We start from the raw sequence: 26,839 nt of genomic DNA, 5'->3' as shown, positions 1-26,839 counted from the left end.
TCTAATGACTTGAAATAGAAATGGGGCTGTTGGTGGATACATTTTGACTTTTACAAACTGCTCTTAGGTGCTGAGTCATTTGTGTCATGGATACTTGTTTTGCCCTCATAAGATTTCCTACAAGGACAACTAATCATAGATCTCTAGATGAACATCACTGGAACATCTTTACAAATCAAGTCGGCTATAATATAAAGTATACCCTGCTTTTATTTCCCACAAACCAAACATTACCTTCCCATCTGTTAATCAAACGTTCTTATTTTGGATGTGAGTACATTTCCGATGTATACGGTAAAACGGGACAGGAGAAAAAAAAGCTTATCAGCACTGAAAACATCCTTCGCTTGCGACCTCAGTTATATATTACAGATGACTGAATGAATTATATGTACTTGTGCTTGCAGTGGGATGCCAATTGGTCTACCAAATGGTCCTGAGAGTCATTGCCTTTTTTCCACTCCTTGGCTCAGGTGATGTCTTAGATGATAAATAACAGCTCAACAACCCTCAAGTCCACTCCCAAGGGGGACAAGGGGACTTGCGTGTTGGTCCATATTCAATAAATCTGAATTTGTCATGGGAAAATACAACAGTTGGGGTTTAGAAGAGCCACAATACTGTGAAATCAGTCTGTGTTTGGCTGCATGTGTATGGATGTGAGTCACCTGTGTTATGTGGTATGACATACAATAAAAGTAATACAGTGACAGCCTAGGCCTGAGTGTCAATACTGTATGTGTGTTACAGAATAAAAAGCTTCAAATTACCGCATTGATTGTTTAAATAATGCTTATTGATACTCAGAGGCCATAAAGAAGGGCTCGACACACCCCTCTTTCATCATGTCACTTGTATCAATGACTGCTAAAGATAAGGAACAAAATAAGCTCTTAGCTTTTTTTAATCTCTTGACACAAATGTAATGTGAGCACATGTGACTGACCAGATTGGACGTCTACAGTGTGCCGTTCCTCTGCCTTCAGACTGACACAGACACTTTGATAATAACAGGGTCACCGGTGTGGGTTCCTGTTCTCCTCACTATGAAACACTCTCGCATTGTCTGTGGTTCATTTTTCACTCTGGTTATGGTCTGTATAACTCAGCAGGTGTTGACGCGTCAAGAGTAAGTCAGTTATTGAGTGACGGCCATACTGGCTGGATGGATGCAGAGTGCAGTATTAATGCCGCCGCTCAGCTGGTCAGTAGCAAAATTCTTAGGAAACTAATCTGACAGAGGTTGAATGATATTCTGATGCTGTGCAGTGGACTGAACTTTAAAACATTTTTCTTACTGTTTCACTTGTTTTAAGCTCCCTGTCAGTAGATGATTGAAAAATCAGTTTCTCAGGTCACTCTCTATCTCACTGGGATATAGAGCATTGCCTAGGGCCAATCACAAACCACAAGACCCACAGAGCCTTTGAGACAGTAAGGCACAATGTGACTTCTGTGGCCCATAACAATATCAAACATCAGTTTCATAAAAAGAAAGAAAAACCCCACCCTTGTGTCTCAAAAATGTGGAATGTTGCCACTTAAGCTAGTTGTATTATGCCTTTTGCCAACACACACACACACACACACACACACACACACACACACACACACACACACTCTGCTGATGGGTGTAATATCATTGGTATTCACTGCCCTCTAGTGGTGAAATTGAGGACCGAATTTAAATCCTGTGATACTTCTACTGAATACTTTTACATGACATTTACCAGAATACATAATCATGATCAGTGATATTTGTTCTCTGGTACACATATTTACTGAGTAAGTGTTTTTATGTAAATTTTAGATATTTTCAATGCTAATTATTTTATTAAAAAGATATTTACATTACAAACTGATAAGTCAGAACTGATTTCTTTAGAGGTATCATTCTTGATGTTGTCTGTACTGACAATATAAGAAGAATATAAGTTAATAAGTTAAGAATATAAGTTAATTTTCCTGAAATGTATGTCTCTGTTTTCTGTCTAGTCCAAAGTAAACAGAAGAGCATTAAAAAACTGTTAATTAAAAAGTATTTCAAGATGAATTCTTTACTAGTTAATTATGTAGTGCATATTGTGACCACTAGAGGCCAGTGTTCCGCGTATGACGTAGCGTTAAAGCAGACATAATAATATCGGTACGTTTCCGGTAATCACTTCAAAGTAAACCCTAAGTAACGATTAAACGCGTTAATTCCAAGTGGCGAGGTAGATATAAATAGAAAATAAAATAGAAAAAATAATAGATTTATACTTTTGTCGCTTTTCTAATATGCAAATATTTGTAGTATTTTATCCGGTAGAGACTTTCAAAAGAAATCTTACAAAATTAAAGTAATATTTCACAAGTAGATGAATGAAACTACAGTGGAATTCTTCTCTAAATAGTAACGTCTGTTTAAAGTGTAACATTACCTCTGTCACTTTATAGGCATTGAATATACACTCGGTCACCCTGTGTACTAATTTTATTTTCGGGGCTTTTATTTTGAAACACACGCAGCTTGCATGCTATTGTGATTCTTCCTGATGCGAAGGATTTGGGACTGAATGGCTGTGTGCTGACAGTCTGAAATGTTCAGTGTTTAGCTAGTTAGAAGAACACATGTTCTCTGTTTGCGTGCTTACCAGATAAATCCACATCTGTTATGCTAATGCTAGCTTAAGCCATCACTCCAGCTATGTCTTCCCACAGCAGCGCTGCTGGAGGGATCCAAGGGCTGCTTCTGAAACTTCACGAATCACTTTCGGACGAAGACACCAGACCGGCAGCTTTAAAATGTCACGATATTATCGGTGATCTGGTACAGGACTGCATGGTAACAGCAACCGAGAATGAACTCGGTAAGACAAAAACTCGATTAAACGCTCGTTTTACTGTCCGCGCCAACCTCCCTTAACAATATGGCAATTTTATCTTTCTGCGGCTTCTGAAGCAGATCACCGTCAAATCTATTGAAAGATAAGGGTTTTTCGGGGGTTTTAGATGGTACTGATGTGTTCGTCGTACAGACAATATTCATTAGTAACATCGATAACTTTTTTTAATCAATCAATTTGATACAAGCTCTTCCGCCAAAACTGTGGTGAGAGGTAACGTTCAGTCGAAACACAACAAAGAAGAAAACACGTGATTCTTTGATGATAAGGAAAGTTTCAAAGTGCATTACAGCTTAAATGCAAATATTTGTTGTTGAATAAATAGTAATAATAATAATGATGATGATAACGATTTTAAATGTTATAAAATCACAAAAAAGTCAATAGTTTTGCAGCACAGATCAGAAGTCTGCAGGATGTCGATGTAACCACAGATTCCCTCCATTGCTCTTTATTCCTCAGGGGGGTTTAACTCTTTTGTTCGAACAGTACACAACACATCGCTAATATTACTAGAAAACAAGCGCAATGTTAAACCCTGGTCATCTGTCAGCATCCTACCAAGATTTAACAACCATGTTTGTCCCAGTACCTGCTCTGCTGGTCTGCAGCAGAACATTTAAAATTGCACAGATGAACTGATATTTGGAGTTAATGGGTGTTTCAGTTGTGCATATTTGATTTTTTTATTACTGTAAAGACTGTATAAAAATAAGTATTAAGATTTCTTATTCCGTCTTTCTATTTTTTTATGGCATCAAGCACTGCAGACATCTTTATTGTTCTCGGAAGACTATGGGTTGCTCACCTTCCTCAAGAAGTCCCTGGCTTTGGATGAGGTGGGTTTCTTGAACTATCCAGTAAGTAAACAACTTTGTAAGTAAGTGTTAAGTTCTCATGTTGGCTGATACATCTGTTTTCCAGCTGCGGGACACTCGGGTTGAAATCCTGGGTTTTTTGGAGAAGTTCTTGGACAAAGTCTCGCCAACGCTCAAAGGTTGGGAAAAGACTTACGCCACTGACATAAGAGTAAGTATTCATTTCCATTATTTATTTATTTATTTTACATGTCTTTATTGTGTGTTACATGGTAAAGACAGGGCTGTGACCGGTGAGAGCACAGGCATAATTACATCAGCACTGTTCCTAGTACAGATTTGCTTTCATATGTGTAAATGTTTTGTTAATTCTGTGCCTTTTAAGGACACATGCATCGTCGTGTACACAAAGGACAAAGTAGCCAAATCCAGAACCCCAGTGCTGGAGCTCCTTATTAAGGTTGGTTTCTAGTTAGACTCCAGGACCTGCCCTCAGACCTGAGGAAGAGATCCATTAAAAACAGATTTTTAAATTCCTGTGATCTTGCAATGTTAGGACTTTAGAATTTAAAAGATTTAAAACTGGACTTTTACTTTTCTTCTTCTTAAAGATCATCCTTGTTAATGTGTCTCATTAGGTTCTCCAAACCACAAAAGCTTCCAGTGTTGCTGCAGACTTTAGAATCTCAAAAATATTTGACAAATATTACAGTGAGCTGTGTGAGAAGAGCAGACTGCCGGATTCAGGCGAGTGTCACTTTAATTAAAAAACATGGAAGCAAAAAAGATGAAAAGGGTTTCGATTCATTTATTCCTTTTTAATTATTTTTTGTTACCTTTTTTATAGTCCTTGGAAAAATCTATGAGTTGCTGGGAGTTCTTGCAGAAGTTCATCCCAGTGAGATGGTCAACAGCTCAGACAAACTCTACAGGGCTTACCTAGGAGAACTGAAAGATCAGGTACGGAGCATTCATACAGAAGAATGAAGGAAAAGTTGTGATTAACTAAATGCTAAAAGAAAACAAAAAAAGACTGTCTGATGAGCATGACAGCACCAGCTGGTTTCATCTTTGTTTTTTGCAGATGACCTCTTCAACAAAGGAACCCAAGCTTTTAGTAGTTGCTGGATGTCTGAGAGGAATCACTGCCCTAATGGTCAACTTCACTAAAACCATGGAAGAAGGTGAGTGCTCACCTGTTTCAGCTTAGATTCATAAGAACTATTTATTACTTGTAATTGTTCCTGATTTGCAGACCCAGCAACATCCAAGGAAATTTTTCAGTACACCTTAAAGTCAATCAGTCCCCAGGTAACTCAGAGTGCATTTTCATCAATATTTTAAATTCTTGTTATGTTTCTATAAACTTTATCTTTTTTTATACAGATGGACATGACTCGCTATGCAGTCACGTTTGGTAAGTCTTGTGATTTCTTGGCAAACTGATGATAAAACTTTTAAAAAGTAATCTCTCGCTGATCTGTTTCTTGAATAGCTGGCCTCAGGTTGCTCGCCAGACATGCCTCCCAGTTCAGCAGCTGCCTCATGGACCACTACAAACCTTTATTTGAAGTCATGTCCAAACTCTGTGGACACATCAATGGTGAAATGAAGAAGACGAGTTACTATGCACTTGAGGCCTTCCTCAAACAGGTGAAACACTTCAAGTCATAGCCGCAAAGGCACAGCTGGACTAACCTTGGATACACTCTAAATAAAATCGGTGGCATGTCTCTGCACATGCACGCTGAGGTTAAGAGTCTAAATATTGTGGTGCTTTTTGTGATTATTTGTCAGGTTGCATTGTTGGTGGCTGACAATGTCGAGGAGCATAAAACCAAGCTGAAGTTCTTCATGCAGAAGTTCTGCAGCATCATTAAGACCATGGACTCGACACACAAAGAGCTGTCGATTGCCATACGAGGATATGGATTCTTTGCAGCTGTACGTCTGTCTCCTGTGATAGCAGTCGTATATGCAAATCATTTGAGTAACAAGTAAAAACGTCTGTCCACATGAATGAATTGTTTTAAACTAAAACAGATCTGCACATTGCTTTAAAATAGTCAGTTGTTCCCGGTTGTAGGGTACGCTTAAAGTGGACTTGTGTGCACCGAGGCCCCGTGTGAGATAGATATGCATTATTTTGAACTGTGAATCATGCAAAGCTACTCTGATGGAGTCCAAAACAATGTTGCTCGAAATGAGTGTTTCTTTGTTTTTTATAGCCATGCAAGAAGGTTTGCCCCCAGGATGTAGACTTGATGTACACCGAGCTGATTCAGCGCTGTAAGCAGATGTACCTGACAGAGTCCGATGGGGAGGATGACAGCTTCTACCAGCTGCCCAGCTTTCTGGACTCAATAGCCAGTGTTCTTATTCACCTGGACAAGGTATATATTCTGTCGCAGTTTACTTTGACCTGATGTTAAATAACAGCAAATAACACTGGACTGTAATCTACTCTTTGTTTCAATGACCCCAGATTCCAGAGGTATATACACCACTGCTGGAGCGCCTCCTTGTGGTGCAGATCGACAGCTTCCCTCAGTACAGCGAGAGAATGCAGTTTACTTGCACCAGGTCCATCCTTAAGGTGCTCGTGGCCATCGCTTCTAAAGGACCTGTTCTATGGAGTTTTATTAGCTCTGTGGGTGAGTGGATCATGAGCACACTGGACCTGCTTCAAACACCGTTAACCTTTTATTAACTTCTGTTAGTGATTCATGGCTGTTTAAGTGCTTCACTGGAGGACAGTGCACTTATCTTTGCCTCTTTTTCAGTTCACCAAGGCTTGATCCGCGTCTGCTCAAAACCCCTCACGCTTTCTGAGGTCAGACTCGTGTTTTCGGTCTTTTCTTTTTACACAAATGTGTACAGTTTGTAATAGCTTGAAGCCTTTATTTGGTGTGGAATTATTTCCTTATTGTTCTAATAAAGTAAATTTCTACATCTTCTTGCAGGACACATTGAGCAGTTCCTCTGAGTCTTCCCAAGTTCGCACTGGGAAGTGGAAAGTTCCAGCTAGTCACGACTACCTTTCTCTGTATAAAAACCTTTTAGACTGCGATCAGTTGAAGGTATATTTATGTTCTTACTTGCCCTAAATGCATATTACACATTACATATTATTTCGCTGTTTAATCTTGAAACAGCATTTACGTATCTATAGAAAAGTCTATGTCCTGCTGTTAAACTGCAAGGAGTCTTTAAAGTCAGTAGTTAAACTTGTGCAGACGTCCTTTAAAGGCCTCATTTGTTCACTGTTTTTAATATTCAGGTCTAGTTGATCCTGACATGTGTTCTATGTGCTGTTAATAGTAAAAAAAAATGCTTTGTGGCTGGAAAATGTCATAAATGAAAAGCCATTTGGTAAGCAGCGCATTTCATTCACTTCCTCACTTGTGCCGTTTTCTGCAGGATTCAGGTTTTTTGGATGGCGCGTTTGAAAGCCAGAATGCAGCTCTCGGCTCTTTGAGCCGTCTCCTGTATGACGAGTTGGTGAAGTCGATTCTGCGTATCGTGGAAAAACTGGACTTGTCAGTGCAAAAAGTAACAACAGGAGAGGAGGTAGGGTCTCACGCTAATGTTACATTTTTATGTATTTTTCTTCATTGACCCATACGTGGGAGTTGGCAGATGCACAGGGTATTTTTATTAGCATCAGTTTAAACAAAGCACATTTAGTCTTCAAAAGCATTTCTGCTGGTTGACCTTCATCACCCGCCACTTATCTCTTTGTTGGCCAGGCTCCAGATGATGCAGCCCACATCCTGCCCTCGTCCGACCCCACTGCTCACCTGCTCCCCAATAAGGTCAAAGACTTCACCGCCTTTATCAATCTGGTGGACTTTTGCAGGTAACTGAGACAGAATTTTAACTTTCCTTCCACATTTTCCACATGGGAGCGGAACTGTGTGGGATTCTTCTTATCTTTGCTTTTCCCACTTGTGTAAATTTGGCCAAATACAGCTGATCTATGCATTTTTTTATGCCCCAGTTTTCACTTTCTTTCACGTTGGACACTGGTTTACCCTACAGTATAATATAAGAAACAGCCACCCACATTTTTTTCACAACTGGAGTAAAAACGTTTTTTCCCCCTGCTTCCACAGTGAGTTGTTGCTGAATAAACACATGGAGTATTTTTGCTCTTGGATGTATCCCCTAAGTCATGAGCTCATCCTCCACTCCATAAGAAATCCTCTTGTCAGTGGCTTTTACAAGCTGCTTTCTGTCACCGTGAAAATTGCCAAGAGAATAAAGTACTACCAGGTAGGGTTTTTTTATTGTTGGGATATCTGAAAAATTTATTTTGCCAGCGGCTCGTGAAACAAGAATATCAAGTTGTTTTTCATCATGTCTTATAAATCGAATAACTTTGTTTATCATTAAGATTCTATGTAGCAGGTGAGGCTTGTTCATTGTAAGTGTTTCCATTAAATATATAATAAATATAATACATATCTGCCTTTAAACAGGGAGTTGGACTGAGAAACTCGACATCCCCCCAGAGTGACTCAGTGAAAACTGCTTGTTTTGCGCTTTTCTCCAAGTTTGGAAAAGAGGTAGCTTCTCATTACAGCGCTTTTGCAGGAATGTTGTAAACATGCTTTCTGCTACCATAAAGTCAAATAGAGCTGTACTGCAGAATTTAAAATGTATGTTTTTATGTATTTATGTGACATTTTTTTCTGCCTAGGTGTGTGTCAGAATGAAGCAGTACAAAGATGAGCTCCTGGCATCCTGCTTGACTTTTGTCCTCTCATTGCACCACAACATTGTAGCTCTGGACATCAAGGCCTATTGTCCTGCTCTTGAGGTGGGATTCTTTTTTTTTGCTCCATGATATATTTCCAATGATATATTTCTTGCAAAAACGCTAATGTACACTAATGTTCAGCTGCAGTGATAGGCTGTAGGAATATTCAGAACTAGCTTAATTACAAAATAAACAAATAACCAGTTGAGTATAAATCTCAACCCAGTGACATTTAACAGACATTTAATGTATCAGGTAAATTGGTTGCTAAAAAATGTTTATTTACTATAAAATATCAGAAAATATTAGATAAATATTTTGAATATGTTTATTAAATAGTAGTTATTAGTGTCAACAATTGAATTTATGCTGAATGAATAAATGTAATAATAAAAGCTAAATAGTAAATATAACAATAATGGCTAAATTATTGAATAGCTCAGCTTTTTTTTTTTTTTTTTTTTTTAGAACAACTGCTTTTAGAGCCGCTTTTTTATTAAGAAATGTGAAAATAAAAGTTTATTAATTAATAAAAGCCAGTTTTCCTTTGCACCTTGTTTAATGGTGTCAGTAAGTTTTCCATATTTCCTCTGATAAGGCTAAGAGGGTAAACAACCAAAGCGGGAAAGCTCTGGTTTAATTTTTATTTTCATTAATTGTAATTTTTACCATATGTGCTACCTGATTCTGAAGACTTGTATATGTGTCTGTGTGTACTTGTAAATGGGTCTAGACTGCTCTGAAATTAGGCCTGAGCCACATTCCTTTGGCCAACGCAGCCTTAGATGCTCTCGAGGACTGGTCCTCACACATTCCTCTGAAGACGATGCAGCCCTGCTACACCAGCGTCCTTCCTCTTCTGGACGGATACCTGAAAACCTCCTCCACTGACAGTAAGATGGATGATAGCTGAGCTAAATCACAGCTGGTCAGTTGGACATATCATAAACAAAAAGTGTAAATCTGTTGTTGTTTACTTTAGACAAAGATGAGAGCAACTGGGAGGTGATATCGTCTTTGTCTTCAAAAAGTGAAAGAGGATACAGCAGGGTGATGAGTAGGCTTCTGAAGAAATCCAGCCAGCTTTCTGTGGTAATTGATTGGAAGCAACTTGCTCATGCAATACTCATAATAAAGGAGAAGTCTCATTGTCATAATAAAAAATCTTAAGTATAAAGTTTTTGTTTTTATTTATGTGTCAACCACCATATCAGTTGTAGTCACTACACAACCAGATTAATGCACAATTCAGTTTTATTGTTTGTTTCCATTTTTTGCACCAAGGCAAAACTCAGGAGTCAGGATCAATAACACTGAACTACTTTTTATTTAGCATTGAGTCCAAAAACTTCATATTAACTTTTGTTTGCAGGAAGATGCTCCTCTTGTCAAGGTGAGGCTGAGGGTGGTGAAGCTACTCGGTCACCTGGGAGGAAAGTTAAATAGAAACCTTGTAACTGGTAAGGATTTCTAAAACCAACCCTTTTTTAAGTTAAAAAAAAAAGAAGTTTTTATTATAGTCCGTTTTACATCGATTTGTTATTGTGATGTATTTCTGTTGATCATAAGCTTCTGTTCTGGCGTTTAGTGGTCTCCTCAGAAGAAATGATGAAGAAATTTGTGTCTTGGGATACTGAGAAAAGACTCAGCTTTGCAGTGCCATTCAAGGACATGAAGCCGGTCATCTACCTCGACCCATTTTTGCCTCGGATCAGTGAGCTGGCTCTTTCCACAAGTGACAGACAAACTAAAGTAAGTCCTCTAACATTCGTTTTTGAACATGGCAAGATATGAACCCCATGTTGCTCTCCGATGCATCCAGCACTTAACAACTTAGAAAACGTGCTTGTGTGAATGGGTGTGATTGGGCGAATGAATTAGTTGTATAAAACGCTTTGAGTGCTCAGAGTAGAAAAGCGCTATGTAAGAACCAGTCCATTTACCATTTACCATCACTTGGAGTTAAAAAAAAAAGAAAATTCTGTGAAAGAGTCACACTTATCAACATCCACTTTGCTCAAAATCACTCGTCTTCGATGTAGGTAGCAGCTTGTGAGCTGCTCCACAGCATGGTGGTCTACATGGTTGGGAAGAGTGCCCAGATGGCTGAAGGAGAGAATACATTGCCACCTATGTACAAGCTACACAAACGACTGTTTCCTGTCCTACTACGTCTGGCGTGCGATGTTGATCAGGTATTTCATTTCATCTATATGCTGACGATTGCCGGCTTTATCTACCTTTCAGTCACTCTGATAGCCCCTCGATTGGACTCCTGGTTGATTGTCTTAGCGATTGTTAAGTCATGGATGGCTCTAAATTTTTTAAAATTTTAATGAACATAAAACAGAAGCAATTTTTCCTCTGGTACCCCTCACCTGAAGAGCTCGGTTATTAATCTTGGGGTAACAATCGACACTGCTGTTAGTTTTGATGGCCACGTAAATGGGTGGTGAAATCTTGATTCTATTACCTCAGACGTCTGTCGAAGGTTAAGTCTTTTCTTTCTAGCCGCGACTTGGAAACTGTCATCCATGCTTTTATAACCTCACGCTTGGATTACTGCAACTCCCTTTTAATAGGGGTTGGCCAGGGCACCGCAACTGGTGCAGAATGCTGCAGCATGTTTTTAACTGGTAAAAGAAAATTTGAGCATATTACTCCGGCTCTGGCCTCCTTACACTGGCTTCCAATTGAATTTAGGATCTATTTTTAAATCCTTTTACTGGTTTTTAAATCCTTAAATGGTCTGGCACCTGTATATTTGTCTGATCTGCTAAAGCCCTATGTCCTGCCTCGCTCACTCCAGTCAGCTGAGCAGCTGCTGCTCTCAGTCCCTAAATCACGGCTGAGACTTAGAGGAGACCGAGCGTTCTCTGTTGTGGCCCCGAAGCTTTGGAATGATCTTCTTCTTCACGTTAAGCAATCTACGTCAGTGGTGGTTTTTAAATCCAGATTAAAAACTCATTTTTATTCCCTTTGACTCAGTGGGTAACTGACACTGTTATTTTATTGTTATTTATTTATTGTATTTATTATTCTTATTGTATTTTTTATATTTATGCTCTACAGCACTTTGGTCGGCCATGTGTTGTTTTTTTAAAGTGCTATATAAATTTATGGTATGGTATTTTTTTTTCCCCATCAAACTGTCTTAATGGTAATTGAGATGTTGGCTAATAAATCCTCTAAAGAAATCAGATAATTTCTAAAAGATTAAAAATTCTTTATGAGCGCAAAGAAAGATTTTTGGTGTGTGTTTAATGAGAAGTGCATTTGCTTTTAAACTTCAGTAAACTATGACAGGCAGGTGTAGCAAACACCAGCTCTGTCCAGCTGAGTGCCACCAACTGAGATTTGTCCATTTAAATAAATAAATTGTGTTGAAGAACATATATTACAGCTATATGGAGGTGGCGTGGTGGATGATCTGTACTTAGTTTATTATGTAAAGCAGGCAACATGGAACTACTTTATAAATTGCTGCAATGGAAATAAATAAAAAATGTGAAGAAACAGAACTAAACATTAACCACACTTGTTCACTGCCTTGTTTAGACCATGACTGTTTTCTTTCTGGATTTCTTTGCTAGGTAACCAGACAGCTGTTTGAACCACTGGTTATGCAGCTCATTCACTGGTTCACAAATAACAAGAAGTTCGAGAGCCAGGACACAGTTGCTGTCCTTGAGGCCATCCTGGTAAGCGTTTGAATACTACTGGAAGATTTCTAGGTTAAACACAATTTTTGAGTCTTTTCCCTTTCCCTTCATTCCCTTTCCATCATTGGTCACACAGGAGCTTTTTCTCTGTAATAGTTTAAGCCTCACGTGGTTTGCTCTCTTCAGGACGGTGTGGTCGACCCAATGGACAGCACTCTCAGAGACTTCTGTGGCCGCTGCATTGAAGAGTTTGTCAAATGGTCTATCAAGCAAACCACCCCCAAGCAGCAGGAGAAGAGTCCCACCAACATGAAGTCTTTGTTTAAGCGCATCTACAGCTTGGCTCTCCACCCCAATGGCTTCAAAAGACTTGGTGCTGCCTTAGCATTCAATAGCATCTACAGACAATTCAGGTGGAAAGGAATTCTGTCTGTCTACTCGCATTTTTCCCTCTAAATTGTGACCATGGCCGTTAACTAGGTCCTTTGCATTTAGGGATATTATGCTGTGCTGAATGCAGTCATCTGTGTCTCTCTCCAGGGAGGAAAATTCATTGGTGGAACAGTTTGTCTTTGAGGTTCTCGTCATATTTGTCGAAAGTCTGGCCCTTGCACACTCAGATGAACGATCTATGGGTAATTGTCACGTCAGCTTTGTAGACAGCACACTTGGATTTTCTCTCCCTCTCATTAAAGACTGATTATGTAAGACAATCACTCCTTAAGGTGTTCTACTTTGTAACATTATTTATTTATTTATGCCAGAATTTGCACAAACTGATTTGTAGGAAGTATATTTCAAGAAAATATGCAAAAAAAGTTTGTATAGTGTATTTTTATATTTGGCCAAATAAGGTGAAGAATCTTTTTATTAGGATTTGTGATGCTTTTCTTGCTACTCCCTCATTCTCAGGTACATTGCAGCAGTGTGGCATTGCCATTGACCATTTAAAAAGAATAATCAAACACAAGGCTCCCAGTCTCAATCAGCACAATGCAAAGAGACGCATCCCAGGGTTGGTACCATGGTGAAAATGAAAACCTTTTCTACTTCTTTGCTTTTATTAAATGTGCATTCACTTTATACGTCCAATGATGTAGATTTTGCAGTATATCACACTGTGACCTAACATTGCCACTCCTTCTGCCGTCTCCATATGAAAACATAAAAGAACAATGGAATAATTAAGGATAAAAATTAGGACATTTCACACAGTTTAAATATCAATGTGTGTTCTTTCTTTCTTCCTCTTCTTTCAGAGGCTTTCCGCCCGATGAGAAGCTGTGCCTCTCAGATGTGGTTTCATGGCTCTTGGAGCAATGTGGCCGCCCTCAGACTGAGTGTCGCCATAAATGCATGGAGCTCCTGTATGAGTTTATCCCCCTCCTCCCAGGTGAGAACCAAGAGTTTAAATTTTGCAAAGGTGACCTGAAAATTTAAAACAGGCACATGCAAATTAAAAAAAGAAAACCCACTTTAAAAAAAATTAATTAAGATTTACAGTTTAGCATAATAACTACCCTGCTACTCTAAATGAACTTCTGCCAAACATGTCAGTAAATTCCCAAATGTGTGTGACTTAGGGAAGAAATCTCCACCTCAGTGGGTGGATGGCATGCTGAAGGATCATGGCACAGACTTTCTGATATCACAGTTTGAGGGTGGAGGTCTCCTCTCCCAGCCAACGCTCAGGGACCTGACGAGCCCTTTCAGTGTCAGAGCCACGCTGCAGTGGCTGGACCTCCTGCTGGCTGTTCTGGACTGCTACAACACTTTCATCGGCCTACACATTATCAAGCCTCAGTACATTCTTAGTAAGTCTATATTTGTGCCAAAGTTTCTCCAAGTTCACTGGTCTGTGTAACATTATCAAATGAATTCTACATGAGTTTGGTGGATTCCAGTGATTCCAGTTAATCTCTCCTTATTTGATGTTCAAGGCTCAAAAGACAAATCGAGGTTTCTGAAAGCGCTGCATTTCTTTCTGACGGAGCTGGCAACTCATGAACTGGTAGCAGCAGAGAGCTGTTTCCCACTTGGTGAGAAGACCTCGCACTTCAGCCCAAGAGAGGTGGAGCAGTACAACTACAGAAAGTGCACCATCATCGTCCGCCTACTGGAGTTCACCACAATGATTCTTGCCAAAGGAGACAAGGAGCTTTGGAAGGTATCGCTGAATTACAAGAACTGACAATAAGTAACTTGGAGCTGATTCTTCCATTTCAAAGTTTTACTCATCATGTCCTCATTTTTATTCGCAGTCTTTGGAACAAGAGTTTTTATGCTCAGTTTTTTTCGAGCTGACTGCGGTGGTGGTTTGCGAGCCGTCCGCTGTAGGCTTCAACATGGCAGATGTGGAGGTAATGAAGAACCTACCAGAAGTATGTGTTCCTCTTCTGAAGGCACTGCTGGCCTCACCTTACTGCAGTCGTCTTGAAAGCAGCTTGAGGACAAAAATCTCACGTAAAAGGTTTGTGAGTTCTCTCATTTGTTAAAGAAAGACACGTAGGGCTTTAATTTGACTCTGCAGCACTGGTGCAATTATCAAAACCACTTATGTTTTGTTTTTTTCCTCCTAAATTTCTTTAATGAACACCATAGTGTAGAGGACTTCTGCAACGTAGACCTGTACCATTCCAGCACTCTCAGCCACCATGACCAGATGGACATGGTTCTGTCTTCCTGTAAGCAGATTCACAAAGCCGGCTTCCTCAGCTCCATCCTGCACAGCCAGGTATGAACATTAAACCAAAGTAAGGTTGCTTGGATATTTTATTATTTATTTATAACACTTACTGCATCATCTCTACTGAATGCACTGCCGTAAGATCTTTTTGTGTATTCCTTAAGGATTCATCTTATGCCAAAAAACTTGGATCCCAGCTTCTAATGACGGTGTATAAAGGCATAGCACCAGGAGAAGACAGGACGGCGCTTCCATCCTTAGACGTAAACACCCGGCGGGTTGCAGATGGTCTGCTTCAGCTTGCGTTTTCTCTCAGTCAGCAGGTCAGTGTTGCTGCTCTATCTGGTGTTAGTGAAACATCAAACTGAGTCACTGAACTAAAAAGCAAACTGGGACTGATAAGATTCCCATTTTGAGAAGTGTTGCTGTGAAGGTAACTAGTGTTTTAGGCTTTCTACTGTTGAGCGTTATTGCTATTTCTTTGCAGAGCGAGCAGTTGGTAGATTTGCTCTTGAACACCATCATGCTTTCTGTGCCCGTGTCTGGAAGTCACAGCCACAACTTCCTGAGCTTCTCGCATGGCGAGTACTTCTACAGCCTTTTCCAGGCGACCATCAACACTGAGCTGCTGAGAAGTCTGAACACAACAGTGCCACACCTGATGAAAGCTTCTTCCCAAAACCCCAGCATGGTACTTGTCATTTTTAGTTAGTTTACGATAATACGGATAACTTCTTGTTTTTTTATTACAAACTTGCTTTTTATTTCCTGGTGTTCAGGTGAGCGTGTTGCTGAATGGCATGCTGGACCACAGCTTTAAAGAACGATCGGTGAGGAAGACTCAGGGGAAGCAGCTGGTTGAAGAGGTGCTAAAACGATGGATGAGCCTGCAGTCATGGTGGGAGGGAGATTCTTCCACTCCAGAGAGCAAAACTGCCATTCTCCTGCTGCTCTCCAAGCTTCTGCAGGTATCAGGAGGATCAAATTACTGCTGTCTGCCCCTTGCTAAAAAGCACTAAACTAAAACTGTGAAATTGTGTTTCTTTTAATTTCAGTTCATTTTATTGAATTTCTCTCTCTGAACAGATCGACTCCTCTGTCTGCTCCGATATAAAACATGAAGCATTCAGACAAGTGTTTTCCACTTTCACTATGCTGCTGGTTGACATGAATCTGCCACTGAATCTCAAGGTAGTAACAGATTTTATTACTTTAAGTTTCGGGACAGTTTTATGTATTAAGTTCTTTTCTAGTCGGTGAAACTTTATGCTGAACTTAATCAATTTTTCAGAGCCAGGCCCTGCTGGTGTTGCCCTTCTTCACAACACTCCCAGAGGAGCCACTAGCTGAGCTGCAGGTAGCTCTCGACACCCTGGTGGCTTCACACTTCCCCATGCAGTCTGATGAGTTTGCTAAGGGCTCCCTTCATCGCAACAACTACATGGACTGTGTCCGGAAGGTAAACAGTGGGATTTAGAAAGTAGTAGTAAGTGTGTATGTGTATGTGTGTGCGTGTGCGTGTGTGTGTGTGTGTGTGTGAGTGTGAGTGAAATACCCTATTTGATGTGACTACATAAGATTATTTGGTTATACATGAGCATATACATATATATATAAGGAGATGGATGGATGGTTATACTGTCAATTTGCTTTGGAGGTTGTTAATTTAGACCATTGCAGCTATCAGCTCTACATCTTCCATCTCTTAGTTCCTGGATGCCCTGGAGCTTTCTCAGAGCCCACTCCTGCTCAAACTACTTGCGGGAATTTTGTGTCGAGACACAAAACACATCATGGAGGACCAGTTCCAAACCTGTTTCCAAAGAATTGCCAAGCGGTAGGCAAAAGTTTTTAATTTGTGAGAGCCACATTACAGCAGTGACTCTATAGACCTTTACTGTTCCACTACAGGGAGATGTAGGAGATGTATGAGTTGCTTTCATCATGTCCATTATGTTCCTGTTTTTGCCAATGTCTGTTTAGGGCAACCGTTGAGCGGCAGCTCCAGCTGCTGTGTACAGTTTACGGGGTGATTCAACAAGGTGATGTGCCGATGCGCTCCATGCTGCAGGCCATGATGGAGAGAGTTCTGCTGCCTCTGGCCTCTCACTGCAGCGCCAAGGCCCTGAATGACTTCTTCATCACAAATGTCTTTGACATCATTTCTTTCCTGCTCAGTCGATTCACCAAGGTTTGCCTCTTAACACTGTTAACAGTGATCCAGTTAACCAGATATTTTTCTTCACTGATGTAAATTGTGAACAATAACTGAAAAATCTAAAAGGCCCAGCTAATTTTGGCAGGAATGCTGGCAGGAACGTTGCTGTCAGCATTGATGTTGATGATGGCATCAGTTATCACGTTGCAGAATCCTCCCTAAAAGTGTTGGAATACGATCAGTAAAGGTCACATTAGGAGTGCATGCTATGGGATTGGTTCTCAGTAAAGCACTCGCTTCACTGAGAGTCTCAAGTTCTGTCAGTCTCACCAATTTCTGTTCAGTTAACCAGAGGAAATGTTCCTCATCTTCAAATTTCTGACATGAGTCTAGCAGCAGAGCACACATTCAGCATTCAGAGCTAATTCAACTGGACATGAAAGGTTTTCTGTCACCTCTGTAAGAGTCACTCTGATCAAACATAAACCCAGTTTCATTCCATGTAGTACATCTTTTTATTTGTTGACAATATGTCTGTGTTGTTGTGCTGGCCACTTTTGGCCACTGCCCGTCAAATGAAAGACGAGAAACTCTGTCCCATTCTGTTAGTGTATCATTGTTATTATTTAAGCTGAACTATGATCATTCATTACTCACTTTCAGTCAAACGAGACAGCCTTTGAAGTCCAATTGCTGAAGAAGAATGGCTGCTACAAGCTGATGGAGCTTTTGTATTCACGGCTTCCCAAAGAAGAGGTTTACTCAAAAGAGTCCCGCATTAATCAAGCCTACTGTCGCTCTGAGAAAACAGAGGGAAACGAGATGTCCAAGACTTTGATCAAGTAGGTCTCTCCAGAGCTTGGTCATTTAAATTCCATTTTTATTCCATGAATAAGTGATTAATTCGTCATATATGATTACATACATTTTATTTCAATTAGGTCGTGTTTTGAAGCCTTCACTGAGAACATGGCTGGTGAGACTCAGCTCCTTGAACTCCGGAGACGCTATCACTGCACTGCGTACAACTGCGCCATCGCCGTCATCAGCTGCAGCTTCAGCGAGCCCAAATTCTACCAGGGCTTCCTCTTCAGTGAGAAACCTGAGAAGGTAGTGCTTTGACACCAAAGTCTCTCAGATGGTGTAGTTTAGTACACTTCAGTACAAACTACTTTCTTTGAGTTTATTTAGTAGAAAAATTGAATATTATCCTCACACTGATTAGTGTGTAATTGTGTCTTTCAACAAACTGATGCATGCTGATAAATTTGGAATTAAACAGAAAGACTCCAGCTTGTGTTTTTGATCTCTGCTGGCTGACTAAAACATGTTTGTCCTGTCGCACATGATCCTTTAGCGAGGATTATGTGCTTGAATTAGGAGGGCCAAGAAAACAAAACTCAGTTGACCGTAATCTGCATTCTACTGACATCTAGTGGTGACATTTAAACACTGTTACTTGTGACAGTACCATATAGTGGTAAAAAGTTTACTGTTAGTGACTTCACAGGACCTTACTGATGGTGTTTTTTTTGTTCCAGAATCAGTTTATTCTTGAAAACATTATTGATGTTGAAAGGACCTACAACTTTCCAATTGAAATTGAGGTATGTGGGTTTTTTGTTTCTTTTTGTACTTTGAGTTTTAGTCATGGTTTATTAATTTCTTTATTTTAAAAACATTGCAGGTCCCGCTTGAGAGAAAAAAGAAATACGTTATGATTCGAAAAGAAGTAAATGACGAGAACGGAGGTAAGAAGTGTTTCTGTTTGTCACAGACGTATAAATGCATCTTACTGCAAGTCGTGCATGTTTTACAAGTTGACGGTGTGTGTTTCTGTGATTTATGTTGCGATTTCCACAGAAGCTCCAGTCTATCTGTCCTCCCAGTCATACATGGCTGACAGCAGCCTGAGCGAGGAGATGAGCCAGTTTGACTTTTCCACAGGAGTCCAAAGCTTTTCCTTCAGTTCCCAAAACCCAGAAGGAGAAAAGCGGGCTGTGGCAAAAAGAGTTAGTTTTTTCTCTCTTTTAAAATGAGAACACAGGAGTTTAAAATGACTATTGTATAACCAGTTAAACATTTTTGAAAGCCCCAATGGAAACCAGTGTTAAGGATAAGTCATTTGCTGTTTTAAAATGGCTCTGGTTTCATGGTTATCAAGAAGGTTTGCTAACGTGTTTGTAAATGTAGGAGACAGAGGAGACGAGTCCGTCCCAAGATGCAATGGTTGATCTAGAAATGGATGAGCTAAACCAGCATGAATGCATGGCGACCATGAGTGCTCTTATTGGACACATGCAAAGGAACAACATAACCCCCAAAACAGAACAGGTCAGTGTCAAAGTACAGCTGGTTTTCATTATTTTTAACAGGATTAAGTAAGTCTGATGTTTACTTCAAATCCTATAAATTTCCATGCAATTACAACGCTCTAATTACTCTCTGTAATGAATATTCATAATGAATATTATGAATGTATAACGACTACTGAGGAGTTTGTGTCAAATGCTCTGTTTGTAAAACAGGGAAATGTGCCCAGTGAGCTTCCTCCATGGATGAAATTCCTACATGGAAAACTGGCAAATCCATCAACACCTCTGAACATTCGACTCTACATCTCTAAGCTGATCATCAACACAGAGGAGGTGGATGTCCCTCAGTTAATTCTTTCAAATATAGAAATGAGTTAATAAAATAGGTACGACTCTTTTTGTTTTTTGTTTTTTCTCCAGGTGTTTCGGCCTTATGCCAAGTACTGGCTTGGACCACTTCTACAGCTTGTTGTTTCTGGAAACAATGGAGGAGTGGGGATCCATTTTATGGTGGTGGATGTTGTGGTTACGGTGCTATCCTGGACAAGCCTGGCTACGCCCAAAGTTGGTCATATTTCAATTTATGAATGTGAACACGTGGCACCAAATCAGTTGCGATTCAGTTAATTTTTCAGGGATTTGTTGGCAGCTATATTCTCTACACAGTGTTAGAATTTAAACAGATGTTAAAACGCTATAGGAGAGTCATAAAGTGTATTTTACTCATTTGTTATCTGCTATGATATAATACATTTCTTGTAATAAAAGTTTATCATTGATAACTTCTCTTTTTTTTAATCTAAGGGTAACCCCAGAGATGAAGTCCTTGCCAACCGGCTGCTGGAGTTCCTGATGAAGCACTGCTTTCACTCTAAGAGGGCCGTTTTTCGCCACAACCTGGAGATCATCCGCACTCTGGTAGAGTGCTGGAAAGACTGTCTGCATGTGCCTTACAGGTAGTGCTCACACAAGCTTAGTACAAGATCAAATCAAGTCCAGATTAACTTAACAGTTATCAACATTTAAGCTGCTGTGATCTTATCAATGTACGTCAAAAATCTGCATTTAATTACCAACATGTGTTATAAACACTGTGGTGTGCTGAACAGAGAATGAAATCTTTAGGAATAAACACTTTCTGATGAGTTGTTCCTTCAAACCTGAGTAAAGTTGTCTGCTGTCGACTCTATTTATGTCTTATGTTGTTATAAAAAGTAGGAAAAATGCTGCATTATTTTATCCTTTTGTTTATTTGAATTACACTATAACTGTAGAAAAGGATGCTGTACAGTGTCAAGCATATTAACATAAATTATAATTGTAAAATAGTTTTGTTTTCCTTGCATGTTTTTTTTGGGGTTTTTTTGTTTGTTTTTAACAAAATGAAATTGATCTGTGGTCCTTGGCTTTATCTCTTTTCTTGCCTTCTCAGTCTAATATACGAGCGATTTTGCGGCACTGACGCTAACAGCAAAGACAACTCTGTCGGGCTTCAGCTGCTGGGAATCATCTTGGCAAACAACCTCCCTGCCTACGATGCGTCGTGCGGAATTGAATATGACAGGTAAAAGTTGCAAGGTGGAAGATACAAGTTGAAGTCACATAAATCAGCAGGCGGGAAGCGAAAGGCAGACTTTGGTGTATTTCTGGCAAATCCTCCTGGATCTTTCCAGAGTTCACAGCAATCACAAGTTGTAATGGTTCTTCACCAAATTGTGCTCAAGGTCAGGGTTACATTCGTCGAGCAGTAATGTGTGAAAAGGATCGCGAGCCAGATTAGGTACTATGCCACTGACATTATAGTCACATGTGTATACGTGTGTTGTAGCTCATGTACTGCTGTGCTGCAAAAATATGATTTCTGTATGGTGTCCTGTTTCTTTTTTTCTCCTTCAGGTACATTCAGTCTCTCACCACCAACGTGTCCTTTGTAAGATATAAAGAAGTCTACTCGGCTGCTGCTGAAATTATCGGCCTCATCCTGAAGAGTATGACTGATATGGGCGAGGTATGAACTTTCTCTAGTTCTGGTTTATTTATGCCTCGACCACATGTTAGATTTATTTTGACGAGTCTAAGTGTTTATCTTATGTTTATCCTTCTCAAATCACTGAAATCCTTTTTCAGTTTTATTGCAAGAATTGTTGTTTTTCCCTCACAAGTATGACTTAATTTTTTTTAATGTTTTTATTGCTTAGCAACATCAAGAACTTCTCAGTCTTGCTTCAAGTAAGATAACAAATCTGAAGAAAAAAGACCTGGATGACAAGTTCATTATTTGCTTGAACAAAGTCTCAAAGCATTTTCCTCCATTTATGGATCGGTAAGTTTACAGTGCGAATTTATTTATTTATTCTTTTTTTTATTTTTAGTATAATTCTCCAAATGTAATTATCAAGTTACCTTCCAAGCTTTGGTCTTCATTATTTTCTTTGTATTTTTCAGGTTTGTGAATTATGTGTTCTTCCTTCTGCCAAAGCTTCACGGCGTCTTAAAGACTAACTGCTTGGAGTGCGTTCTGAGCCGTGCGGATGTTATTCCAGACATCTTCCTGCGGCTGAAGACCACCGGCTTCATTCAGATGATGAACCATAGGCGAGTTCTTCCTTACTGCCTCTCTGTTTAGTTCTCTCTGTTTTTTTAATTATCATATCCACCATCATCACTGCACAAATGTCAGAAATGATCACAGAGCCCTATTGGGCCTCTGCAGTGGATTTTTCTTCATACTTTTATACACAGCAACAGGGGCCAAACATTACTTGAGCTAACTCACATTCAAAAGTCCTTTAATGGTGATGGAAGCATTAACCATACGGAATCAAAGGCAAACTGACATTCAGGGCATTTTTTATTTAGTTCGTGAGCAATTAAATAACTATAAATGCAGGGTGGGTTAGCAGGTGATCTATATGCCTGGGTTCAGCTCCACCCTGGGCCATTTCCTGTGCGTCATTCCCCCTGCTCTCTGTCCCTTCTTTCTTGTCATAAAAATAATAAAAGCCAAAAATAAATCTTACAAAATTAAAAGTGTAAATTAAGAGGTGCTGAACCATGTTCCTCCACATTTCTCTTTCCAGGGATGAAGCACGGCAGAGAGCATGCCTCGATATCATCCACAAGATTATTCCCCGTCTGACGCCGGTGGAGGTTCAAGAGCTGCTGGGCTCTGTGACGGCTTTCGTCTCTCATCCTTCTCCAGTCTGCAGAGAGCGGATGTACGACATCCTTATGTGGATCCAGGACAACTATGGGTGAGGCCTTTTGGCTTCCTGTCTCAACCAGATCATAGTTTACTATGTTTTTGTTTGTCTTATTGGTATTAGTGTTTTCAGGTTTGACCCACATAATGCCTTTGTGCAGTCTTTTTTCAGTAGGATCGTCTGATCGTTTTATGTCACTTGTTACTTTTCCTCCAGCGATGATGAAAGCATGGAAGACAACACCTCACTGGAGATTTTCAATGCTGCTAAAGAAACACTGCTTCAGGGTTTGTCAGAAGAAAATCAAGGCCTTCAGTAAGCACCCACTATGACTTGCAAAAGTTTTCACTTTTATTATCTCCATGCTGATATAATGACATACTTTCCACCGTGGATATTTGTATTTTTTCATTTATTTCATCGTTTGTCGACCCCTCTGATGTTGTGTACTCCTCGTTCCGTCTTTTCAGGCTTTATGTTTGTAACTTCTGGAGTCAGGAGAAACGCCTCCCCACTGCGACCCTTGAGCGAATGTTGATGGTGCTCCGTTCTCTGTACTCCTGCAAAATAGAGAGGTGCTTTTTAAGCCTGGCCACCAATCTGCTTCTGGAAATGACGAGCCAGAGTCCAGACTTTAAACGAAACATGTTTGAGTATCCGCTATCCGAGTGCACCTTCCAGGTCAGCGTTTGTGTTTCTTGGATTCATTTACAGAAAAGAAGGAGAAGAAGAAGAAACAACTTTATTTGTTTTGGGGTTTTTTATTTGCTTGTTACTAAGAAGCCTGATTTGTGAATTTCATTTTTTCATTTCACTCTATAGGACTATGTGATCGATTCCAATTGGCGCTTCAGGAGCACAGTAATGACCCCCATGTTTGTTGAGACCCTAAGCTCTCAAGGCCCAGAGAGTGTGGCAGCATCTCAGTCTGGAGCGATGAAGGGAAAGCTCCGAGCCACGCAGACTTCATTAGAGTTCAGTCAGACACAAGCAGAAGGTACTGCTGTGTTTCAGTTTACCCATGTTAAAGCAGTACAGTCAATTTCAATTAAAGTTTGGGATCAACACAACAAAGTACCTGTTAAAATGCTTTCCTTCATTTTTGAATATGCAGATTAACACAGCTGTGTTTTTTCCAGGTCGACGTACTGCATATAACTGGCTGACAGGCAGCAGCGTGGATACGCTGGCAGAGTACTCACTCGGCTCCGAGTCGATGTCGTCGTTGCTTGTGTTTGATAAGAAAGCAGAGAGGCGAACCGCAGCGAGAAGACCGGTAGGAGAGGGCTTTGGGCTGAGGCGCCTCACTGCATCAACAGATGAGGTGGACAGCCGCACCAGAGGTTAGTTTGACCGTCCACCTCAGTATTAACTGCGTAGTATTAAATGTAAACTAATTTTTCAGTTTTTGATTTAAAAAAAAGCACCACCGCAAACACATCTTGTTTCAGTAAGAAGAGACTAAAGCTTCACTCATTGGTTTAAATGTAAATTTTCACTTTGTATGAACAGCAGTAAATGAGCAGCGGGCTAACATCCTGAGACTGAGACGCAGATTTCTGAAGGATCAGGAGAAAGTCAGCTTAGGTTTTGCCCAAAAGGAGATCCAGCATCAACGGCAGGAAAAGGTATCCACCATGCTGGGATTCAACCAGGAGCCACTCAAACCAATCCGTTCATCCATAATGCAGATTTTCTGTGTTTGCTCTCGCTAACTTTCCAGGCCTGTGATAGACTCGTAACTATCAGTGGTTCTCTTGTGTGTCACAGAAAGAAAAAGCCAATCTGGCCCTTAGAAAAGAGGCTCAGGTGACTTTGTATCGTAACTACAGAGTGGGAGACTTTCCAGACATCCAAATCCCGTACAGTAACCTCATCGCTCCACTTCAAGCTCTAGCACAGGTAAGACTGCCACGGCCGTCTGTTCAGACAAACAGACACATAAACGGGCACATGATGAACCATATGATCAGACTTTGATTTTATCATAAACACTTCCATACACACAAAAATAGTTGCAAATAATAGGCCAAAATGAAGGGGGAAATATTAAGGGCAGGTTAACCGATAAAAATGTGTTTTCAGCAGTCATTTAAAACAAATCAATATCAATATTGTATTTAAAATGTTAAATATTACATTTTTTTCCCCTTGCCCTAACTAGAGAGACCCGATTTTAGCCAAACAGCTGTTCAGCTCTCTTTTTGCCGGCATACTGCAAGAAATGGAGAAACAACAGAGGCCAGAGGAGAGCGCGAGGATCAAAGAGGAGCTGCGGTGCAACATGAGCAACTTCCTGAGCAAGAGTACGCTCTGCTTTCCTCCGTTTATAGCATGTGTGCAGGTAAGAAACAGATTTGATAGTTAAACTCCCTTTTCTGTATTTAATATATTGAAAAAAATATATATAAATGTTGTATTTTTGGGGGCTTTTTGTGTGCTAGGATATGTGCTACCAACATAAAGAGCTCCAACAGCTCAACCCAGCTTCCATCAGCTCCACTTGTCTCATGAGTCTGCAGCAGCCATCAGGCATCCTGCTGCTGGAAGAGGGTTTGCTGCATGCTGATGGCCCCGCTGAACGTCCTGCCAAACGGTCACGAGGACACCAAGAAATCCCCCCAGACACCAATAAATGGATTAATCTTGCAAGGTATTGCAGTAATTGCTGCCTTACAGCTGAGTGTTATTCTTAATATTTCTTTATCTTATTTTATTCTTTTATTCTATTTAATTACATCAAAGAACAAAATCACAGCTATGATCTCACTGAAGGTCACGGGTCCAGGAGTTTTAGTTTGCTGATTGAGAGTGTCTGGAGTTTGTTTTGAAGTGGAATATTTAAAAAAATCAGTACAGTATTGTATTGCAATATTTTGTGTTATGATTTTGTGTCATAACATGGAAACAAAATATCAATATTTTCTGATATTTTGGACTGACTGCAGTAACTCACAGAGATTGTTGAAGGTTTGGCAACAATTACTGTCTAATTTATAAATGCAGACAGATTGCTGCATTTCCATCAGTCTGAATGAATCTGTGTCACAACTCGAGGGGACTCTACTCAACAGCTGGTTGTATTGTGGTTATATTCCTGCAGAACAGGAACGTTGCTGGGAGCAAATGTAATAGTTAAATGTGACTTCCTCTCCATGTAGACAGCAACACCTGCGACTTTCACTGATTTATCACAGTTAATTGCTGTATTATAAGAAAAATAACTGTAGACTAATAGTATAATGACTTTATCTTTAATAACACTTATTTCACTGACAGTGTTGTGCATGTGTTGACTGTCTCACTTTGCTGCAAAAAACAATACTCAGCATGTCACAGAATCATGGTAATCTTGTATCAGGAGTGAAGTATAGTGATAAAGTTGTATCACGGGGTGTATTGTGGTTCCCACCTCTAATATTTACTGTGCTGTTTGTCTCCTGCTGTTGTCCAGGCTTTACAAATCTTTGGAAGATTATGATGTTGTGCGTGGAATCTTTGGTGGTAAAGTCGGGACCAAATCCATCACTTGTACTGCGCTCCAAGCTGAAGCCAACACTGACTTTGCAGAGGCTGTGAAGCTTTACAATGAGGTTTGTAAGTCCAGTAGAAGCTGGTGGTTGAATCCCATATTCTCCCACCGGAAGGGAAGAAAACCATATTAAATATTTCAGGAAAACATATGAAGTAATATATGAAATCAAAGGGCACCAGGTTTCACCGGATTGCTTGCCGTTTGTTTAAACTCTTATATACTGACAGGCTCTAAACACCGAGAGCTGGCCTGATGGCGAGCCCACAGACAGCGAGAAGGACTTCTGGGAGATGGCTGCTATGGATGCATATAGTCATCTGACTGAGTGGAAGTCTCTTCAGTACTGCTCCACTGTGAACATAGATGAAAACTCACCACCCAACTTGGAAATGATGTGGTCAGACCCTCTCTACCAGGTAACCCAAATGATTTTACAGTTTAGGAATTCCCACTCACCTGCAACTGAAGCCTGCATTTTTCCTCTATTGTGGTAACTGATGGCTTAAATTGGAAACCTACATTTTGTAATCTATTCATTCATTGAGTGATTTTCCAAAACTCTTTGAATGAAACACTGCAGCAGTAAATTAAGTTTAAAGATTTACTTTGCAGGGTTTGGGGCTGTTGATCTGCAGAAATAGAACATATTTGTAATCATGTTCCTTCGGTTTCCCTTCCTGAAGATACCAATCTTGGTTTAATTACCTTGAGTGAGCCATGCTATGTCCCTGCTATGTTGCCCCACTTTATTTCCACATTAGCCCTGATTACACAAACCATAAAGTGGCTCTAGAGTGTTTCTCTTTTCTTTC

The 26,839-nt window shown here is 40.1% G+C and overlaps 1 protein-coding gene across 1 annotated transcript in view; it reads left to right on the top strand.

Annotated features, from left to right (window-relative positions):
* Positions 1 to 2,554: 2,554 nt before the first annotated feature.
* Positions 2,555 to 26,839, top strand: part of prkdc (protein kinase, DNA-activated, catalytic subunit) — a 31,840-nt gene continuing 7,555 nt past the window's right edge. Inside the window, exons 1-65 of the mRNA XM_031759520.2 lie at positions 2,555 to 2,852; positions 3,651 to 3,727; positions 3,813 to 3,917; positions 4,092 to 4,166; positions 4,345 to 4,453; positions 4,554 to 4,666; positions 4,791 to 4,890; positions 4,962 to 5,017; positions 5,093 to 5,123; positions 5,202 to 5,359; positions 5,504 to 5,650; positions 5,935 to 6,099; positions 6,192 to 6,360; positions 6,490 to 6,539; positions 6,670 to 6,786; positions 7,127 to 7,276; positions 7,456 to 7,565; positions 7,822 to 7,981; positions 8,188 to 8,274; positions 8,409 to 8,528; positions 9,202 to 9,361; positions 9,451 to 9,560; positions 9,841 to 9,928; positions 10,057 to 10,220; positions 10,511 to 10,663; positions 12,062 to 12,169; positions 12,317 to 12,543; positions 12,671 to 12,765; positions 13,043 to 13,145; positions 13,390 to 13,523; positions 13,714 to 13,944; positions 14,071 to 14,297; positions 14,392 to 14,600; positions 14,732 to 14,864; positions 14,981 to 15,139; positions 15,304 to 15,507; positions 15,596 to 15,784; positions 15,903 to 16,007; positions 16,108 to 16,275; positions 16,526 to 16,653; positions 16,800 to 17,007; positions 17,638 to 17,816; positions 17,916 to 18,084; positions 18,516 to 18,581; positions 18,662 to 18,725; positions 18,838 to 18,986; positions 19,168 to 19,308; positions 19,503 to 19,622; positions 19,710 to 19,853; positions 20,094 to 20,245; positions 20,722 to 20,853; positions 21,186 to 21,297; positions 21,488 to 21,612; positions 21,735 to 21,884; positions 22,370 to 22,543; positions 22,709 to 22,807; positions 22,963 to 23,173; positions 23,315 to 23,489; positions 23,632 to 23,835; positions 24,005 to 24,120; positions 24,263 to 24,394; positions 24,657 to 24,836; positions 24,937 to 25,145; positions 25,947 to 26,085; positions 26,255 to 26,443. Of these exons, the coding sequence (XP_031615380.1) occupies positions 2,690 to 2,852; positions 3,651 to 3,727; positions 3,813 to 3,917; positions 4,092 to 4,166; positions 4,345 to 4,453; positions 4,554 to 4,666; positions 4,791 to 4,890; positions 4,962 to 5,017; positions 5,093 to 5,123; positions 5,202 to 5,359; positions 5,504 to 5,650; positions 5,935 to 6,099; positions 6,192 to 6,360; positions 6,490 to 6,539; positions 6,670 to 6,786; positions 7,127 to 7,276; positions 7,456 to 7,565; positions 7,822 to 7,981; positions 8,188 to 8,274; positions 8,409 to 8,528; positions 9,202 to 9,361; positions 9,451 to 9,560; positions 9,841 to 9,928; positions 10,057 to 10,220; positions 10,511 to 10,663; positions 12,062 to 12,169; positions 12,317 to 12,543; positions 12,671 to 12,765; positions 13,043 to 13,145; positions 13,390 to 13,523; positions 13,714 to 13,944; positions 14,071 to 14,297; positions 14,392 to 14,600; positions 14,732 to 14,864; positions 14,981 to 15,139; positions 15,304 to 15,507; positions 15,596 to 15,784; positions 15,903 to 16,007; positions 16,108 to 16,275; positions 16,526 to 16,653; positions 16,800 to 17,007; positions 17,638 to 17,816; positions 17,916 to 18,084; positions 18,516 to 18,581; positions 18,662 to 18,725; positions 18,838 to 18,986; positions 19,168 to 19,308; positions 19,503 to 19,622; positions 19,710 to 19,853; positions 20,094 to 20,245; positions 20,722 to 20,853; positions 21,186 to 21,297; positions 21,488 to 21,612; positions 21,735 to 21,884; positions 22,370 to 22,543; positions 22,709 to 22,807; positions 22,963 to 23,173; positions 23,315 to 23,489; positions 23,632 to 23,835; positions 24,005 to 24,120; positions 24,263 to 24,394; positions 24,657 to 24,836; positions 24,937 to 25,145; positions 25,947 to 26,085; positions 26,255 to 26,443 (9,096 nt within the window). The 5' untranslated portion in view covers positions 2,555 to 2,689. The remainder of the gene's footprint in view (positions 2,853 to 3,650; positions 3,728 to 3,812; positions 3,918 to 4,091; positions 4,167 to 4,344; positions 4,454 to 4,553; positions 4,667 to 4,790; positions 4,891 to 4,961; positions 5,018 to 5,092; positions 5,124 to 5,201; positions 5,360 to 5,503; positions 5,651 to 5,934; positions 6,100 to 6,191; positions 6,361 to 6,489; positions 6,540 to 6,669; positions 6,787 to 7,126; positions 7,277 to 7,455; positions 7,566 to 7,821; positions 7,982 to 8,187; positions 8,275 to 8,408; positions 8,529 to 9,201; positions 9,362 to 9,450; positions 9,561 to 9,840; positions 9,929 to 10,056; positions 10,221 to 10,510; positions 10,664 to 12,061; positions 12,170 to 12,316; positions 12,544 to 12,670; positions 12,766 to 13,042; positions 13,146 to 13,389; positions 13,524 to 13,713; positions 13,945 to 14,070; positions 14,298 to 14,391; positions 14,601 to 14,731; positions 14,865 to 14,980; positions 15,140 to 15,303; positions 15,508 to 15,595; positions 15,785 to 15,902; positions 16,008 to 16,107; positions 16,276 to 16,525; positions 16,654 to 16,799; positions 17,008 to 17,637; positions 17,817 to 17,915; positions 18,085 to 18,515; positions 18,582 to 18,661; positions 18,726 to 18,837; positions 18,987 to 19,167; positions 19,309 to 19,502; positions 19,623 to 19,709; positions 19,854 to 20,093; positions 20,246 to 20,721; positions 20,854 to 21,185; positions 21,298 to 21,487; positions 21,613 to 21,734; positions 21,885 to 22,369; positions 22,544 to 22,708; positions 22,808 to 22,962; positions 23,174 to 23,314; positions 23,490 to 23,631; positions 23,836 to 24,004; positions 24,121 to 24,262; positions 24,395 to 24,656; positions 24,837 to 24,936; positions 25,146 to 25,946; positions 26,086 to 26,254; positions 26,444 to 26,839) is intronic.

Source organism: Oreochromis aureus, linkage group 9, assembly GCF_013358895.1.
Source record: "Oreochromis aureus strain Israel breed Guangdong linkage group 9, ZZ_aureus, whole genome shotgun sequence".
Classification (NCBI taxonomy): domain Eukaryota; kingdom Metazoa; phylum Chordata; class Actinopteri; order Cichliformes; family Cichlidae; genus Oreochromis; species Oreochromis aureus.
Note: the sequence above shows the minus strand (reverse complement) of the source record. Positions and strands in the feature narration are given on the sequence as shown.